Source organism: Bos indicus, chromosome 19 (assembly GCF_029378745.1).
Source record: "Bos indicus isolate NIAB-ARS_2022 breed Sahiwal x Tharparkar chromosome 19, NIAB-ARS_B.indTharparkar_mat_pri_1.0, whole genome shotgun sequence".
Classification (NCBI taxonomy): Eukaryota; Metazoa; Chordata; class Mammalia; order Artiodactyla; family Bovidae; genus Bos; species Bos indicus.
This window is the reverse complement of record NC_091778.1, coordinates 51,940,133-51,952,480: the sequence shown is the minus strand read 5'-3', so window position 1 is coordinate 51,952,480 and position 12,348 is coordinate 51,940,133. Positions and strand designations below refer to the sequence as shown.

General features: G+C 49.7%; 1 protein-coding gene across 7 annotated transcripts in view; it reads right to left on the bottom strand.

Moving 5' to 3' along the window:
* CCDC57 (coiled-coil domain containing 57) overlaps positions 1–11,435 on the bottom strand; it is a 110,583-nt gene extending 99,148 nt beyond the window's left edge. For all 7 annotated transcript variants that reach the window (XM_019981126.2, XM_019981128.2, XM_019981129.2 and 4 more), the window contains exon 1: positions 11,328–11,435. In XM_019981126.2, the coding sequence (XP_019836685.2) occupies positions 11,328–11,373 (46 nt within the window). In that variant the 5' untranslated portion in view covers positions 11,374–11,435. The remainder of the gene's footprint in view (positions 1–11,327) is intronic.
* Between the last annotated feature and the right edge of the window lie 913 nt (positions 11,436–12,348).

Below are 12,348 nucleotides of genomic sequence, written 5' to 3'. Positions count from 1 at the left end.
GTTAGAAGGCAAAGCACAAAGGAAGACAGGACCCATCATGGGATTTGCATCTTCCATGTGGAAAAAGTACGGCGATCTCCCGGGCGAAGCCACTGGCATTTACAGATCTAGGCAAATTCCTTATGTAGTTCTTCCTGTAAGGGCAACGAACTGTGCAGGGCAGGGCCTGGCAAGCTTTGTTCCTTTTCGGGCCGGTAAGTAAATATTTGGGTCTTTGTGGGGCACAGGGTCTCTATGGAAATGCCTTAACTCTGCATGAAAGCAGCCAAAGAAGATAGAAAATGGTAGGCTGAGTTTGGCCCACAGGCCTGCTGTGCTGACCCCCTGAACCTTACACAGGAGATGCTCTCATCAGCAACTGTGTGACAAATACCATCATTTCTTAAGACTGGTCATTGCACCCCTAAATCCTCAGGGGTCCGAGATGAGCTCAATTCGGACACAAATATCCATCCACAACTCTTGCCTGGTGTCCACTGGGGGTGTGGGCCAGGCTCACGGAGGAGAAGAGATGCATGCACTTCCAGCCGAGCCAGTCTCAGGGTTACTCCACCAGAGAGGAGGCACAGAGGGGAGTCCCCGCCCCACCCCACAGGGAGAGGGCACAGGCACAAGAGTAACAGATGCAAACACTGGTCTTCATCCACGGTTCCTGGCATCAGGCTCCTAAAACCCTTATTTCCTAAATGACAGGAGCTAAACAGGTGTCTTTAGTTATACTGAGTTTTTGTTCCTAGTTTCTAAAAAAAACTCTGGGTGAAACGATGTCTCCCATTATTTATAACAAACCTCTTTCAACCACACCTGAGTCAGTTAATGATGTGAGTTTGGAAAGCCCTTGGATAACCAATGAATGAGGGCTGGTTGCCAGCGGAACTAACCACAGGATTAGAGGGTTGAAACTTGCAGTTCCACCTCCCAACCTTCAGGGAGCTGAGAGGAGCTGGAGGCTGAAATCAATTACCAATGGCTAATGGTTTAATCAGCCTGTATAATCTAGTCAGGATTGTCAAAATCCTGCCAGGTGGGCCTCCAACCCATGATTTGCACAAGACTGCCAAACAATCCGGAGAAGGTGATGGCACCCCACTCCAGTACTCTTGCCTGGAAAATCACATGGACGGAGGAGCCTGGTAGGCTGCAGTCCATGTGGTCGCTAGGAGTCAGACATGACTGAGCGACTTCACTTTCACTTTTCATTTTCATGCACTGGAGAAGGAAATGGCAACCCACTCCAGTGTTCTTGCCTGGAGAATCCCAGGGACGGGGGAGCCTGATGGGCTGCCGTCTATGGGGTCACATAGACGCGGACACAACTGAAGCGACTTAGCAGCAGCAGCAGCCAAACAATCTAGGCACAAGTGCATTTCCTTAAAGGAGGTTACTCAACCAAAAGACATTTTCCAAACCCAAATACTCAAAACCCAAAACCTGTCTCTTTGCTGCAAAACAAAACTAAGCACCAAATCTCAGCAGCACCTTCCTGGGGAGATTCAGGGGCCAGTCTCTGGAAAAAAACAGACCAGGCAGCTGCTCAGACTTGACCACAGTCTTTCAGGACCGGCAAGGGGCCGACTGCTGCTGCTGCCACTAAGTCACTTCAGTCGTGTCCGACTCTGTGTGACCCCAGAGATGGCAGCCCACCAGGCTCCACCATCCCTGGGATTCTCCAGGCAAGAACACTGGAGTGGGTTGCCATTTCCTTCTCCAATGCATGAAAGTGAAAAGTGAAAGTGAAGTCGCTCAGTTGTGTCCGACTCTCAGCGACCCCATGGAGCCTACCAGGCTCCTCCGTCCATGGGATTTTCCAGGCAAGAGTACTGGAGTGGGGTGCCACTGCCTTCTCCGAAGGGGGGATGCCGACTAGCCACAGGTAAAAAGTCCCTCTGGACTTAACCTCCTGGCTGGCAACTATATTCATTTTGCCCCCATACAACAAAACTCCCTTAGACAAAAAGGTTTGCAGTCTTTATTTGTAAGACAGTCAAGTGACCGATGGATTTCAAATCCACCCCCCCAGAGGCAAGCAGCTTGGGGTATTTATGAGATCAGGAATAAAGAAGCAGGGGAGTCAGAGGTGTGGGGAGCATGAGGAAAGGGGAAATGGGACTTCCCTGGTGGCCCAGTGGCTAAGACTCTGCACTCCCAATGTAGGGCGCCTGGGTTCAATCCTTGGTCAGGGAACTAGATTCTGCAATCAATGACTAAGACTCAGTGCAGTCAAGTAAGTCAATATTAAAAAGAAGACCGGTAATCAATCTTCACAGTTATCCTAGTTATTATTATCCACAGTATCCTAGTTACACACTAGGATGTTCTCATAAGTTTATTTTAAATTCATTAACTCACGTGGCCGCATCAGGCTTAGTTGCGACACGCAGGGTACTTTACTGAGGGGTATGGGCATCTCTTGCGTTGTGGTGCGCGGGCTCCAGAGCATGTGGGCTCAGCAGTTCCAGGGACCAGGGCCCAGACCCTCAGGGAAGTCCCCCTCTGCACGTGTTGAGGGTGGGGTTTTTGACTCTACGATGTCAAAAAGTCACCAAACGGACATTCCTACTTGTCCTTTTGGAGGGTCAGCGATCTTATCCAGTCTTAACTGGCTCAGCTCAAACTAGATGCAGCTGGCTCCAAGTCCCGGAAAACAACTCAGGCAAACATTGTTTAGGTTACATGTTGCTGGCAGGATATCCAAGTCTTAAAACCACCTTGATCAGTGAAGGCAGGTGAACGGGCTTGACTAATTATTATGCATATGTTCAAAAGCACCCATAAAAATCCCTGAACTACCAGATTCGGAGAGTCTCTAGGCTGGTGAAGGTGTGGAAACACGGAGGACAGTGTGCTGGGGGAGAGGGGGTGCGAGCTCCCAGCCCCTCCCGCCTACCTTGTCCTGTACGGCTCTTCCATCTGGCCGCTCAGAATTGTGTCCACTTACAATAAACTGGTGATCTAGTAAGTGAACACTTCCCAGAGTTCTGTGAGCTGCTCTGGGACATTACTGAACCTGAGGAGAGGGGTCCTGCCCTGATTCAGAGCAGCCGGGAGAAGCACAGACGACACCCTGGACTTGCCAGGGGCATCCTGTGGGGCCGGCACTAATCCCTGGCAGTCCGTGTGGAAACTGAATAAGAAGTCCACTAGGCGTGTGCTGATAACTGCGTGGCGGAGGAAGCACCCCTGACGAGGGGCATCAGGGAGGAAGCAGGCCTCTGAGAGTAGGGAGGGAGGAGGAAGCAAGTGTCCTGATAGCGCTATCCTAACCAGGGACGGGTGGCGGCCTCCCCCCAGGGCTCTGGAGCAGAGGGGAGCTCCGCTGGGCCGACCTTGGGCAGAGCTCCGGCCTCCATGCCCGCTCCTGCTAGGCAGTCTCAGCCTGCCCACAGGCACCTGACGGAGACCCCGGGGCCTGCCACCCTTGATTCTGTGTGCCCCTGCCCCCATGGCCCTCAGCTTGTCAATGGCACGCCCCTATCCAGCTGCCCAAGCCAAACGCCTGGAACTAGCCTGTATTCCTGCTCTCTCACCCAGGCCGCCCTTCAGCCGCCCTCGTCTCTCACCTGGAGCCTCGCTGACTCCAGACCCTGAACTGGCGCCTCTGCTACACACCTGCCCTTTTACGGCCACCAAAGGGATGGGTTAAAAAAAAAAGCCTTCCCTCGCCACCACACCCACAAGGGCTTCCTGTTCCTCAGTCCCTGGATCACCACCCTTGGGGCTGGGAGGTGCCTAATCTTTCTTGTCAGTCAGCTGCCCCTCTGCCTGGAAACCAACATGTCGGCTCCTTCCTGTCACTGAGACCAACTCAAGTGTCGCTCCAGGAAGTCCTCCAAAACTGGTGCAAGGACGGAGCCCCATTCACATTCAAATTCTCCACTTGGCGCTTGTCAGGAGCCGGCGGTTTACTGCTTATGTGTCATTCTTTCCTACACGTTCCACCTGGTATTCCATACTTGGAACTCCAGCACACAGGAGGCGCTCAAAAGTATGTACTAAATAACTAAATAGAAAAAAAAATCCCAGGACAATCATAAACGTGGGGCTCTGGGGCTAGAGCAGAGGAACTGGGGGAAGGCAGATATCTCTGCTCCCTGGGGCCCTTCCAGACCCTTCTTCCTCCTCCTCCAAAGGCTTGGCTTCCTTAAAGTGCCCACAGCCCTGTGTGCTCCGCCACAGAGGACAGCCCTGCACCCACTGAGTTCGCCTGGCCCACCTCTGCCACCCCGTCCGCGGCTTCCCCCACTCCAACATACCCTAGCCCCCCACACTCTGATTGCCAGCCCTTCAGCTCCGGTCACTCTAGATCGACAATAACTTTAGCTTTACAGGTGTTACTGGAGGTATCAATGAACTACAGGAAAACCGACATTCACTTTAACAAGTTTTGAATTCAGTAAAAAACTGGAGTTACTGGCTTCAAATTCAGTCAGGTGCCAAGTATTTCTCCCACGCAGACAGCTGAGGGGATTCCCCGAGTATGTCCTGCCGTGTGTCCTGGGTACACTGTTCTGTTCCCCAATGCCTGGCACACTGAAGCAGAGAACAAATGCTTGCTTCTATTCCATGCAGGATGTGTATCGCTGTAGCCAGAGAAACATGATATTAAGTACTGTAAAATTCGCACAGACATAGCAAACTTTCTTAAATCCATTCATTTATTCATTTAACAAGTATTTATTCAGCACTCACTACATGTCAGGAGCTGTTTCACCTGCTGGAGAAATAGGGGCCAGGTCCCCACCCCAAAGAGTTGTCATCCTTGCTGGGACAAGACAGAGATGCACAGAAACAAAGGGAGGAGGAGGTAACTTCTGGGAGTGGTTGGAGGCCCCAGCCTGCAGCAGGAAATGGCAGAAGTGGCTCTGCTTAGCCTTCAGGAGGTTCACATCCTGCTCAGCTATGGCCCCTGCCCTGGTGCAGGGTGCCCAGGACCACTGGGAAACCAGGGTTCCGGCAGGTCAGGCTGGCCACCAAGCTCAGGCAAAGTTCAGTGAGATAACAAGGTGACTCTGTGACCTCTAAAATTTCAGGTTCACCCACACTAATTGGACATCTAATGGCTGGGCCCCCACAAACCCCAACATATGCACAAACCTGACTGCCTATGGTGGGGCTGTGTGAGTGCGAGCTGGTGGGTGGCCTAGCAAGTTCTGGGGTCTGGCACAGGACTCACTTGTCAACAGAAATCATGCATTCACAGGCCACCCACATACCTATGCACAATCACAGGCAAAGAATCAGTCTTTAAGCAAATATACAACTTTAAATGATACTGATGCTACTGTGATCATTGATGAAGTGCCCGTGAGTCATCACTATGGTTCTTTATGGAGACAGCAGGCCAAGGTCTGTGAGGTCAAAAGGGCTCCCTCTTCTAAGGACGCCCGTAGGCTTGCCTCTTAAATGCACCGATCGCACAGCCACCCATGGGAATTATGCTTCCAGTATAAAAATCTGATCATGTGATACTATGCCCACGGCACATGGCCTTGTTGAAAAAAGAGTTCAACCTGTTTGGCACAGTATATGAAGACATCTAGGGGGCGTCTCTGGTGGCTGAGTGGTAAAGAATCCGCCTGCCAGTGCAAGAGACACGGGTACAATCCCTGATCTGGGAAGATCCCACATGCCTCTGAGCAACTAAGCCCGTGTGCCACAACTATCGAGTCTGTGCTCTAGAGCCAGCGAGTCACAACGGCTGAGCCCACATGCCGCAACTGATGAAGCCAGCATGTCCTAGAGCCCATCCTCCACAACAAGAGAAGCCACCGAAATGAGAAGCTCGCACACTGCAACTAGAGAGTTGCCCTGGCTCTCTGCAACCAGAGAAAAGCCCGCACAGCAGTGAAAACCCAGCACTGCCAAAAAATAAATAAAATCCCCAGAAAGAAACCAGCTTCTACTGTGCGCGCTCCACTGCACCCTGACATGCCCGGCGCTCGCGCTCCTTTCCTTCCCACTCCAACACAGACAGCCTGCCCTGCTTCCGTTATAAATCCTAAAAGCGCCGAGGCTGAGATTAACAGCTTTTATTAAACACCAGATTCAAAATCTGGACCCAATCTGTCTGTCAGCCAGCAGGCATCCCCAGCAAGCATCCAGTTTCCGGGAGGGACCAAACAAAACTGGGGAAACTGGTAGGTGGTAGGTGGGGAGCCCACTGTCAACTCAGCTTGGCCCATAGCACTCACGGTCTTCAAAGAGAACCAGTGGGCTCAGCAGGACTATGCTAGGTCGTCTCATCACTCTGATGTTCTCATCTGTAAAATGCTGAGCTTTCTAAACTTCGTTTTTGTTTTTTTAAATCTAAAGAAGAGTAATCTGTCAGTTCTAAAAGGCCCTTGGAAACCCCTGGGTTTTAGGAAGAGGGAAATTACTCCTCACGAAAGCCTTGGTTTCCCAAACATGGAAAATTTGCAGGCTGCAGACACAAGCAGCAGAAGCCCCATCTGGAAGAACACCTCAGTCCTGAGTGAGCTGGAAGGCACCCCTGGTGCACTGACGCCGCCAGACTACACAGTAGATAGTGGACAGTGCGGAAGAGCTTGGGCACTCACTCACTCTCTTACCCCAAACCCAGCAGTGGTCTGCAGCGGTTGACCCTGACCGTGCAGGACCATCCTTGTCAGATCAAAGGGACCAGGAAGAAAAAGGCTCAGAAGTCGGCCTGCCCAGGCAGTGAGAGACTCCGAGGTGTCTCTTCACGGATAACAACAGGGAAAGGGCTGCGAGGAGGAAAGGCCAAGCATCTCCTGACAGCCAGTATCATACTTAAAAAGAGTTTGGGGCAAAGGATGAGTCCTAAGGAATTATGAAAAGGAGCTCCATGGAAGAGAAAAGGCTTTCTTTCCAAACCAAGTGGGCTCTGCAGATGGGCCTGCCCTGCCCTGCTCTGCCCTGGCAGGGCCCCACCTCTCTGGCATTCTGTCTGTTGGGACTGCAAGCCAGATATATAGGGCAGGAGCCTGGGAAAATGATTCTGTCCTTGCCAATCTCAGCCCTTGCCAAGATGACCAAATCATTAGAGCAACGCATGTCCAAGTCAGAGAGGAACTCACAGGCTACCTGATTGCAGATATGACAATGGAACTGATCATACTTTTGTTCACCTGACCAAAAACTCAGAGCAACTGTTTTAGAATAAACACTGACAAGTACTTAACTGAAAATACATTGCATGACCTCAATAAAACCTAAGCAGTTACCCAAAACGCCGTTTGTAAAGGCTCAAAGTCAGATACAGACTGTTGTCTTACTGGTGCTCTGTAAATATATTTAATAAGCTCAATCTATGAAACATGTTTGTGGGACTTGAAAGAAAGTCCAGAGACGGCTCATCTCTGTATTCGGGACAAAGAACTCAAGGCTGGCACCCTCTGGAACCCCTGAGTGAACGAAGCTCAGTACAGGTGATCATTAAGGGGATCCAGAGGGTGAAAATTATGGGCCTGTGACTCCTGTCCTTCACGGACTGCCAAATAGTACCCACAACCATTTGTAAAACCTGAGGTGAGAGAAGAGCAGCAGATGGATCTTAATTCCATCACTGGAACTTGCTGGGGATGAGGGATACTGTTCAAGTGAGGAGAATATAGCGCTTTTTTTTTATCCAAATTTACAGCTGCCAAATTCCTATGCCTCCCCCACCCCACCCAAAAAAGCAAATAAATGATAGGAGATAAGCGGAACAGTCTTGTAGTTAAGAGCTGATAATCTGCTCATACTTTTAGAACCACATAAATGTTTCATATACCAAGACTTAAAATCAATAAGGACTTGGGAATTCCCTGGCAGTCCAGTAGTCAGGACTCCGTGCTTTCACCGAGGGCCCAGGTTCAATCCCTGGTTGGGGAACTAAGATCCCACAAACTGCACAGCACGGGGGGTGGGGGTGGGGGGTGGAATCAATAAGGACTCAAAGTGAAATATAACCAGAAACAAATGAACCTAACTTTATTACAAATTAATAACATAAATACACTAAGGCAACTTTGTAAAATAGATTTTGACTATATATTTAAAGAAAAAATAAAAAACAATCACATGCAAATATCATACTCTACTTAAGTAGGTTTGTTTTTCACAGAAATATGGCTTGGCAATACTGAAACTAGTCTAGGACTGAGCAAAAAGGCAAACACGCTGAGGACAATAGGGCTTCCCTGTGGCTCAGCAGTAAAGAATCCACCTGCCAGTGCAGGAGATGTAGGTTCGATCCCTGGGTCGAGAAGATCCCCTGGAGAAGGAAATGGCAACTCACTCTAGTATTCTTGCCTGGAGAACTCCATGGACAGAGCAGCCTGGTGGGCTATAGTCTCTGGGGTTGCAAAGAGTCAGACATGACTGGGGGACAAAGACCAGACCAGACTGAGACAATGGGAGCCAGAGTTAGAGAGCAAAAAGGAATGTATTAATAGAAAGAACCCTGTGGTGACTGATTGAAATTGGAGGTATAACCTCAGTTTTTAATATATATACAGATATAGAAATAGATACAGATGTATAGGGTATACACAAATTTATGTTTCCTAGTACTACCCATTGAGACAGCCAAGAAGTAATAATCCTCCAGTAGCAATGAGCATACCTCCAAAGATCTTGGTTTCTAAAAAAAAAAATCTTCTAAATTAAAAGGAACCAACACTCCTTAGAGAAATTTCTGATTCCAGGTTAGGTCAAGGAAAGCACAAGATTGAGTCCAGAATATCCTATGGTACCAGAAAATAAGGAAGTGCTCAAAATGTTGGGGATAGGCTAAAAAGGACACGGAAGCCAACCTGAATGGGCCCAATCTGCACAACAGAGCAACAGAATAAATGACAGTAATGGATTTCTGTGTGTGCACGCTCAGTCTTGTGTGATTCTTTGCAACCCCATCGACTGTAGCTGGCCAGGGTCCTCTGTACATGGAATTTTCCGGGCAAGAATACTGGAGTGGGTTGCCATTTCCTGCTCCAGGCGATCTTCCTGACCCAGGGATTGAACCCCCATCTCTCGAGTCTCATGCATTGGCAGGCAGATTCTTTACCAGAGTCACCTTGGAAGCCGTTAGTAATGGTCTACAACCTATGAAATAAAATTAAAATGTCCACGCCAAGATAAATAACTGAATAAATTAAAATATGGAAGGTTCTTCCTTACAGTAGAATTCCAACTTAAAAGTAAAAATAATGGAAATGAAAAAATCACTCTGTGGCAAAAGCAACACTTAACAATTGTTTCAGAAAATGCTCACTTCTGTATGCTAAAATTAGTGATTTTAAACAATATATTTACACACTTTCAAAGTAACTAACTCCCCACGGGAAAAATGGTAATTCAATGATGGAAACACCTTGTAGATATCTCCTAACACAAACGACCGAAGTTAGTATCAGCAGTAATGGGACAAATCGACACTATACCACTCCTGATGCAGAGAAAAACACAATTTCACAGGTAAGGTTCTTCTTACCAAAAATGCACAACTTAAAAGTAATCATAAGGGAACATCAGATAAACCCAAACTGAGGGGCATTCTACAAAATAATTGACTCATAAAAGTCAAGGAATGACTGAGGAAGTGCTCCAGATTAAAGAATAAGAAAGAAAACACGGACGGTCCTGGATTGGATCTTGTAAAAGAGAAAAGTCATCCGTGGGATAATTGCTGAGTCTCAATAAATCCTGTACATTAGATCATGGTTTTGTATGAGTTAAGTTTCCTCAGTTTGCTAAAAAGAACTATTTCTGCTTTATTGACTATGCCAAAGCCTCTTTGACTGTGTGGATCACAATAAACTGTGGAAAATTCTGAAAGAGATGGGAATACCAGACCACTTGATCTGCCTCTTGAGAAATCTGTATGCAGGTCAGGAAGCAACAGTTAGAACTGGACATGGAACAAAAGACTGGTTCCAAATAGGAAAAGGAGCACGTCAAGGCTGTATATTATTACCCTGTTTATTTAACTTACATGCAGAGTACATCATGAGAAACACTGGACTGGAAGAAACACAAGCTGGAATCAAGATTGCCGGGAGAAACATCAATAACCTCAGATATGCAGATGACACCACCCTTATGGCAGAAAGTGAAGAGGAACTCAAAAGCCTCTTGATGAAAGTGAAAGTGGAAAGTGAAAAAGTTGGCTTAAAGCTCAACATTCAGAAAACGAAGATCATGGCATCCGGTCCCACCACTTCATGGGAAATAGATGGGGAAACAGTGGAAACAGTGTCAGACTTTTATTTTGGGGGGCTCCAAAATCACTGCAGATAGTGACTGCAGCCATGAAATTAAAAGACGCTTACTCCTTGGAAGGAAAGTTATGACCAACCTAGATAGCATATTCAAAAGCAGAGACATTACTTTGCCAACAAAGGTCCGTTTAGTCAAGGCTATGGTTTTTCCTGTGGTCATGTATGGATGTGAGAGTTGGACTGCGAAGAAGGCTGGGCGCCGAAGATTGATGCTTTTGAACTGTGGTGTTGGAGAAGACTCTTGAGAGTCCCTTGGACTGCAAGGAGATCCAACCAGTCCATTCTGAAGGAGATCAGCCCTGGGATTTCTTTGGAAGGAATGATACTAAAGCTGAAACTCCAGTACTTTGGCCACCTACTGCTAAGAGTCGACTCACTGGAAAAGACTCTGATGCTGGGAGGGATTGGGGGCAGGAGGAGAAGGAGACGACAGAGGATGAGATGGCTGGATGGCCATGAGTCTGAGTGAACTCCGGGAGTTCGTGATGCGTGCTGCGATTCATGGGGTTGCAAAGCGTCGGACATGACTGAGCGACTGAACTGAACTGAACTGAACATACGAGATTAACATTTGGGGACACCTCGGTAAAAGTACCGAGGCAATCTTTATCCTTCTTCTGCAACTCTTTTGTAAATCTCAATTTTTTTTCTTTAGTTTTTCTGGACCAGGCTGCCTGGGTCTGAACCTGTCCTCACTGGCTGTGGAACCGGTAAACTCTCCCATCTCTGCAGCGCCCACCACTTCAGATTCCTGAAGGGGTCGAGTAACAACGCAGAGCACTCAAAGTGTGGCGCCAGCGAACGCCCAGCCTTCCCACCCCGCCTGCGACACGGGCGCTGCAGAGAAGAGCCCGGGCGGGCTCTGTGTACCGGGCTCCGCGGGCCCGGCACCGCTCTCGTGCCCACAGCCCTGCAGGGTGGCCCCAAGGGAGTGCGCGGCGTCTGGCAGGACTTGGACGTCTCGGGTTTTTCCAAGAAAAGAGTCGACGCCCGTGAAAAGCGACCCAAAGGGCCACACCTTCTGGCGTCGCGGGCCCCTGGGGCCCCTCGGCGCCCCGCCGCGTCGCCCCCGCGCCCGCGCCTCACCTGGAACGCTGGCCCCGAGCAGCCTTTTGTCCCTCCGCGATGCCATGGTAACCTGAGTCTGTCAGCCGCCGTCCGGGCGCTCTCGGTCCAGCGCTCGGGTTCCGCCGGTCGGAAACGGGAACCCTGACATCTGGTTCCGGATTCTTCGCTCCCCGCCGGCGCGCAGGTAGGTACACCAGAGCGAGGAAGACTCGACCATTGGATGGCAGGTGGCCGGGTTTCGAGATCCCGCCGGTCTCGTAGCCCCGAGGCTGTTGGCGGCTCTGACGGGTCGGGGTGGGGCCTACAGGGAGCTGTACCTGGGAGGGGCCCAGGCTGCACGTGGGCGTGGAGCGGAGTGAAAGTCCGAGACCACGAGAACTGCGTCTTCACTCGTGGATCCTCCGGCAGTGAAACAGGCAGACACTGCGAGGGGGCCCCGGGAGAGGCGGGCAAGCAGTGAGCTCTGCGTGTCCGGGAAGAGCGGGGCTCAGCATGGCAGGATGGCCTTTCTGGCCAGCGCCCTTGTTCTGGGCGCTGTTGCACCGTGTGCTTGGCTTATGAAAATTCGTGTTTGTGTGCACTCATAACTTGTGTGCTTTGGTGCTTGTGTGTCCAGTTACGAGTTAAAAAAAAAAAAAAAAAACCACCTCACAGAGGCAACGAGCAAACCATTATGTCAAAGCCCCCATCCTTAGAGACCCTCTTCCCCAGTATCTGAAGGTCTACTGGAGCTGAAGAGGACCAGCTGTCCGAACAAATGGAGACACCCATGTTCAGCCTGCCTGGCCAATCGCACTGTGGAGCTCCAGGAAGTAATGGGCGCAGAGGCAGTGGTGGCAGCAGAGAGGGGGACATAGTCTTTGGTCCAGCCTCTCCTCTCCATCTGTGTTTTCTCCACCTTGATGGCATTCTAGCTGCACAGGGCCAGTCCTCAAGCTGTTCCTGCCAGACATCTCAACACAGTTAATAGTAAGAAAGGCTCTGCTTTAAGAGGCAGCTCTTAGAGGGAGGTCTGGGGTTATTAAACATCAGGCAGATC